This window comes from Sturnira hondurensis, unplaced genomic scaffold, assembly GCF_014824575.4.
Source record: "Sturnira hondurensis isolate 20B ecotype Veracruz unplaced genomic scaffold, ASM1482457v3 Scaffold0022136, whole genome shotgun sequence".
NCBI classification, from domain to species: Eukaryota; Metazoa; Chordata; class Mammalia; order Chiroptera; family Phyllostomidae; genus Sturnira; species Sturnira hondurensis.
In genome coordinates this window covers 2304283-2311305 of record NW_028094767.1, presented here as the reverse complement: position 1 = coordinate 2311305, position 7023 = coordinate 2304283, and the positions used below count along the sequence as shown (strand labels likewise).

The following is a 7023-nucleotide window of genomic DNA, read 5'->3' as shown; positions in this document are numbered from 1 at the left end:
TTAGAGAGAGGGTAAGGGAGGGAGAGAAACATCGACCAGTTGCCTCTTCAATGTGCCCCGACCAGGGATGAAACCCTCAGCCCAGGCATACACTCCGACAGGAATTAAACTGGCGACCTTTCGCCTCGAGGAAACATGCCCAGCAGACTGAGCCACACCTGTCAGAGCCAGGTTTCACCCTTTTTATGGCTGAGTATTATTTCATTGTATATATGTAGCACATCTTCTTCATCCATTTTCCTATTGATGGACACAAGTTTGCTTCCATGGACACTAGATCAGCTATTGTAAATAACACTTCAGTGAACATATGGATTCATATATCTTTTGAATTAGTGGTTTGGGTTTCTTTGGGTAAATACCCAGAAGTGGGATTGCTGGGTCCTTTTCGTCTCTTCTTATACATCCTTTGTTTTAAAATCTATTTTTTCTGATGTATTGCTGCCCAGCTTTTTCCCCCATTCCCATTTGTGCGAAATTTCTTTTTCCATCCCTTTACTTTCAGTCTGTGTGTCTTTTAATCTGAGGTGAGTCTCTTGTAGATACTACATATATGGATTTTGTTTTCTTATCCAGTCAGCCATCCCATGTCTTTTTTAAGCATTAAAATTTTTTTATTGATTTTTTTTAGAGAGAGAGGGGAAGGGAGAAAGGGAGAGAGAGAGGGGGAAAGAGGTTGTTTCATTTATTTATGCATTCATTGATTGATTATTGTATGTGCCCTGCCAAGGGGTCAAATTCACAACCTTTGTGTTTTGGGATGATGCTCAAACCAACTGGAGCATTTAATCCATTTACATTTAAAGTAATTATCGATAAGTATGTAGTAATTACCATTTTATTATTCATATTTTGGTTTCTTCATCTCCTCCTCTTCCTTTTTCAAGTCTAGCATTTCTTGTAATACTAGTTGCTTGTGATAAAGTCCTTTAACTTTTTCTTGCCTGAGTTCATTAAACCTTTTAACAAATTTTTATTGAGTAGCCAATCTGTGCCAGACATATAATAGCTTCATCACTGTGCAAATTCACACGTTTAAATTTTTCATGTTAAGCTTTTCAATAAGTGTATTTTGTGAAGGGGAAGGCATAAACAGAGAGGTTGTATCAGTTTAAAAACCTGTACACACACACAAAAAAATCTGCACAGATTTAATTTTATTAAAAAACTGGGCAGTGCCAAGTGTTTCCAGAAGTCTTCTGGGAATGCAACATTACCAATGAATCTTCTGGAGTTCCTCTCACATTTGCCTGCCTCCAGAATAACTCTGAATTTATTGGTCCATCTTACACAGTGAAGCCTGAAAAGAATTTCCTCCAACTTCCTTTTCCCACCAAAGTGCCCCCAGTTGCCTCTGCCTATAGATACTCTGTGGTGCACTGCAAGCTGACGGAAAGCAGAATCTCAATCCCCATCTCAAACCTGCTAAATTGGTGTCTGCATTTTAATGTACTTCTCATACACAGGAGAGTTTGAGAAGCACTGATACAGATTTGATACTTGGCTTGCACTCGACCCTCGTCCTTCCTTCTGAACAACAGAGATAAGGAGACCAGACTAGCAGTTAACAGCTGGGTCAGAGACAAGATCTGTACCCTCGGATCCACTTACATACTTTCCCTCCCCACCCTCCTATCCAAGCCCTGCCCGGACAGGAAGTTCGCCACTAAAGATAGGCTGTCTGTAGGAGACAGAAGGACATAGGAGACCTCCAAAAGTTGTTCAACTCCGTGAAAAAGGGTGGAACAGGAAAGGGAGGAAAGTAAGTTCCCGGATTCCAAAAACCACAGTTTGTCTAGGTGCTACTTTCTCCCTTTTTAGCACATAACTTTGTCATGAGACATTCCTTTGCTGACCTCTTTTCCTTTTACATTTTGCCCTGATTAAAAAGTCACCAACTAAAACTTTTCTCCATGAATTAGAAACTTTAAGTTGTCTGGGACTGAATGTGCATGGTTTTGGACAGTTTCTGGCAGTTCCTTGCCTTCATGGTGTAGTCATGGTGGAACCTGAGTCATCTGAAGATGGTGTCAGTGCCAAACGGCTGGAGAAGGAGTTGCTGACAGCCAGGGCAGCAAGGAGCTGGAGATAAGTAACCTTGGGCACCAGGGCCACTGACCTTCCCACAGGAGAGGTAGCCCAGGCCTAGCTGTGTTGACACAAATTGCTCCACACTGTACAGTTCTAATGAGTACTTGTCTGTTGCAAGTGTGTTTAGACACAGTGGAATGTAGAAAGCATCTCCCCAATTGTTTCTTAGAGTTCCAAGTAGCAACACCTAACTTTTGCATGTGCCAGAATTTTTTTTGAAACCTGAGAAACCACGTTTTCCTGGTGAGGTAAATAATATACCTCAATTTTTGTTTTAAGGTAATAAAGTTTTCTCTCGTGCACATCCATATATACATTAAACAACTACCCAGCATATGCACTCCTGTTTGGTGTGTGTGTGTGTGTGTGTGTGCGCGCGCGCGCACCATTTCTCTAAAATTCTGACTCACAGTCTGGAGGACAATGATGAATTTTTTTCCACTTTACAAAGCTGCTATGAATTTCTCCTCACAAAGATGAGCCTGTTTACTCACTCTGGACATCGTTAGTAGAGCGCTACTGTAACAGCTGGAGAAACCAGTGGGCTGGGGAAGTGGGTGCCCTGCGTGCTCCGCGGGGAGCAGAGATGCTGGGACCAGGTTGGGCTGACCGCAGTTAGAGACGGCTTTCTGACCCTCCTGGATTTGCGATGTTTGCCAGAGCAGCGAGAAGCGCCATTTGGTGCGGGTGGGAGGGGTGGAGCCACCAAGTCATGTCTCAATTTAGATCTCTCCCACTGCTTTTAGGCGCGCCCATTTCAGACTGCTGAACTCGAGTCAGTGGGGGGGAAAAAAACGTCAGGGAAGAGGTGGAAAGCCACACCCCACAGTGCCCGCGAATTTCCCCGGGAGCCGATGGTCGCCCGACCAGTCGCTGCCGAGATGCGGGGCCCACGGCTTCTGACCGCTGCCCACCTCGTCTGCGTGTGGACCGCCGCGCTGGCCGCAGCCCCGGGGTAGGAGCGCAGGGCGTGCGGGGCGGGCAGCTCGACGCACTTTCCGCCTGGGCCGGGGCTGCGGGTGGCGCCAGTAGCTGTTCAGCAGCGGGTGGGAACCGGCCCGCAGCGGCAGCAGCCCCCACCCAGGCACTGGCCAAGAGGTTTGACCATGTGTCCCGTCAGCTTGGCTCTCCGGGAGACAGTTACCGGTATTTTTTTTTTTTTTTACCCATGAAGTTGTTTAAGCGTCTCTCTGGCTATAAGTACTTTCTAAAGAGAGTCATTTTATTTTTAGTCCGCGGTGCCTCTGCATTTTTCTAAGCTGCTCCCAAACAATGTGCATGCCTTCTTCTCTGAAAGACAGATGATACTAGTTTTTCTGAACAAGGTGTCTCAACTTTGGCATTGGCAGAGTGTAGGTTTGGTGACTCAAGTGCAGTTCAGGTGCGGACATTGTAGAAAGGGTAACTACCGCGGCACCCAAGTAATGGAAAGTGCCCCACTCCTAAAGGTTTTTACAGTTGGTCCCTAACTCCTAGCTTGGGCAGAGAAAATGCTGCTTTAGCGATTTTTATGCTCTGCTGCACCTGGAAATTTCACCACTGATAGTGAAATGTCTGGTGGTATATTTCAGTTAGTGGTATTGGTTAGATCTTTTCCTGGGCAAATACCCAAATATAAAGGTTTTAGTAGGAAATAGGCAAAATCTATGTGTGTGTGAGATCGAGTGTTTAAGCCAAGGAAAAAAAAAATCACGCTGGGATGAGGTCCGCTGTGACAGAGAAGTTCAGAGACTTGGACATTGCCAGTAACTTCTGCAAGCCCCAGGGTAAGCCGTCTCTGCTCAGGCTCTTCCTGTGCTGTTTGTGGTTTATAAGATGGAAGTAATAACACAGACCCTACTCTAGTGGTACAGGAATTACTGTATTAAAATTGATTTGTGGGAATTACTGTTTCCATGACATTTCAGTGCAGTCGCTAAACGGAGCAGCAGCCCAACATTAATTGGAACAGTTGCAATCGACACAATATACGAAGTCTATCTCACTGTCTATACAATTTGAGGATCACAAAAGAATGGAGGTGTGAAGATAAAACACGTTGTTTTCCCTTTGTTGGGGACTCTTAGGCCCAGGTTTCTGGTGACAGCCCCAGGGAGCATCAGGCCTGGAGGAAGTGTGAATATTGGGGTGCAGCTCCTGGAACACAGCCCCTCGCAGGTCACTGTGAAGGCCGAGCTGGTCAAGGTGGCCGCAGACCTCAACATGTCTGTCCTGGAAGCAGAAGGAGTCTTTGAAAAAGGTAAGATAAACAACATAGAGTTTTACCCTTCTACTATAATAATTAGAACATGTTAATAAAGCTATTAGGTAGGGTAACAGAGAACCCCCAAATTTGGAATGGCTTATGTAATGTTCTTTTATTCCTGGAAAGTCCAAAATGGTGTTCTTGGTAGTTCTTCCAAGTGGCAGTTCAGAGACCGAAGTTCTTCCACTTTGTGGCTCCATCATCCTGCCGGGAAAGAACAATGAATTTCTCATGTGGGAGGTTTTTTTGGGCTAGACCTAGACATGGCTCATGTCATTCCTGTTTCTCTTTCAGTGGCCACATTCAGTTGCAAAGGAGCCTGGGAAATGTAGGCAGATTTGTGTCCTAAAGAGGAAATGGGTATAGTTAACAGTCTGACACAAAACTGTATTTATAAAAAAAAAAACCCAAAACCTGTATTTATTAGGTAAAGTTTACTAAATAGGCCTATGAGAAAAAAGAAAAGCAACAGAATAGCTAAAAATCCAGTTTTATGAAATATTTCTTAATTTTTATCTTATTTAAAAATTTTTCTAAGTGTATTTTATTGATTATGCTATTACAGTTGTCCCTTTTTTCTCCCTTTTATTCACCTCTGTCCTGTATCCTTCTGCCCTCAGCATTCCCTCTGCCCCCTTAGTTCATGTCCATGGGGTCATACTTGTAAGTTCTTTGGTTTCTCCATTTCCTATACTATTCTTAACCTCCCCTGTCCATTTTGTGCCTACCATTTATGCTTCTTATTCCCTGTACCTTTGCCTCCTTCCCCCTCTCTGCCATCTCCCCACTGATAACCTTCCTTGTAATCTCAGCAATTCAGTGATTCTGTTCCTGTTTTAGTTGTTTGCTTAGTTTGTTTTTGTTTCTTTTTTTAGGTTCAGTTGTTGATAGTTGGGAGACTGTTGTCATTTTACTATGAATAGTTTTGATATTCTTTTTTTTAGATAAAGCTCTTTAACATTTCATATAAAAAAGGCTTGGTGATGATGAACTCCTTTAACTCTACCTTATCTGGGAAGTACTTTATCTGCCCTTCCATTCTAAATGATAGCTTCGCTGGATAGAATAATCTTGGATATAGGTTCTTGCTTTTCAGGACTTTGAATACTATTTTCCAGCTCTTGTTTCCCGTAAGGTTTCTTTTGATAAATCAGTTGGTAGTCTTATGGGAACTCCTTTGTGGCAACTCTCTTCTCTTGTGTCTTTTAAGCTTCTCTCCTTATCTTTAATCTTGGGTAATTTAATTACCGTGTGTCCTGATGTGTGTCTCTTTGGGCCCAACTTATTTGGGGCTCTCTGAGGTTCCTAGACTTGCATGTCTATTTCCTCCACCAGATTGGGGAAGTTTTCTTTCATTATTTTTTCAAATAAGTTTTTAATTTCTTGCTCTTCCTCTTCTCTTTCTGGCACCCCTATGATTCAGCTGTTATAATGATTAAAGTTGTCCCAGAGATTCCTAAGACTCTCTTCATTTTTAAAAATTCTTATTTCTTCATTTTGTTCTGGTTGAATGTTTATTTCTTCCTTTTGTTCCATATCATCGATTTGAGTCCTGGTTTCTTTCCCTTCACTGTTGGTTTCCTGTATATTTTTCTTTATTGCACTTTGCATAGCCTTCACAGCTTCCTCTATTTTGTGACCATACTCAACCATTTCTGTGAGCATCCTGATTACCAGTGTTTTGAACTGTGCATCTGAGAGGTTGTCTATGTCCTTGTCACTTAGTTCTTTTCCTGGAGTTTTGATCTGTGTTTTCATTTAGGCCATGTTTCTTTGTCTGGTCACATCAGTCTGGATGAGTGTTTCTTCTTTAACTCCTTGATTGTTGGACTTCCATACAGTTTGATTTTCTGGCGCTTTTGGTTGGTTTTTGTTTTTAACTTGGTTGTGTGAGCAGGCAAAGCCTGCCTATTATGCCTCCATCTTGGCCAGAACTCCCTTTCCTTATAGAAAGTGATTAATTACATTATGAGGAGCTCTGATGGCAGCAGGTTGGCAAATCAGGGCTGCTGAAATATTTAACATTTATTTATTTTTATTATTTATTTATTTATTTTTAGAGAGAGGGGAAGGAAAAAGAGAGGGAGAGAAACATCAGTGTGTTGTTGCCTCTAGGGTGCCACCCACTGGGGAGCTGGCCTGCAACCCAGGCATGTGCTCTGACTGGGAATCGAACCAGCGACACTTTGGTTTGCAGGCTGCCATTGAGTTCACTGAGCCACACCAGCCAGGGTGTACTTCTTAATATTTAAAGTAACAGAAAAAATAATGTAAAAGTGGGAGCCATTTATGAAAGAACCTACATCTCTTGTTTCAAGTTTGTGTTGTAACCTGGCCTAGGATCATTGGGTCAATGTGTATCTTCTTTTCTAATACTAAGGGGAAAATAATTTTTTGATGGGGGGCAGGTAAATAACCTTTTTTTTCAGCAAAATAACATTTATTGTATTTTTTCTAATTGAAAGAGCAATAATGTCTGCTCAGTGCTTCCAAACTGTTAAAACACTGGAGGTAAAGAAAAGAAACAAAAATCACCCATAATCCTATCACCCAGCTGTAAACGCTGTTAATCAGAAGAATCTTTAGATGTTAAGTCAGAGGCCAGGAATTGAGGCACAAATTCCTATAATGTTAAGAGTTATGTTAAAAAATTATGTACTGCATATAATGAAGGATGGATGGAATTT

General features: G+C 42.3%; 1 protein-coding gene across 1 annotated transcript in view; it reads left to right on the top strand.

Annotated features, from left to right (window-relative positions):
• The first annotated feature begins 2590 nt into the window (after window positions 1-2590).
• Window positions 2591-7023, top strand: part of CD109 (CD109 molecule) — a 119838-nt gene continuing 115405 nt past the window's right edge. The window contains exons 1-3 of the mRNA XM_037034310.1: window positions 2591-2705; window positions 2838-3046; window positions 4158-4330. Of these exons, the coding sequence (XP_036890205.1) occupies window positions 2946-3046; window positions 4158-4330 (274 nt within the window). The 5' untranslated portion in view covers window positions 2591-2705; window positions 2838-2945. The remainder of the gene's footprint in view (window positions 2706-2837; window positions 3047-4157; window positions 4331-7023) is intronic.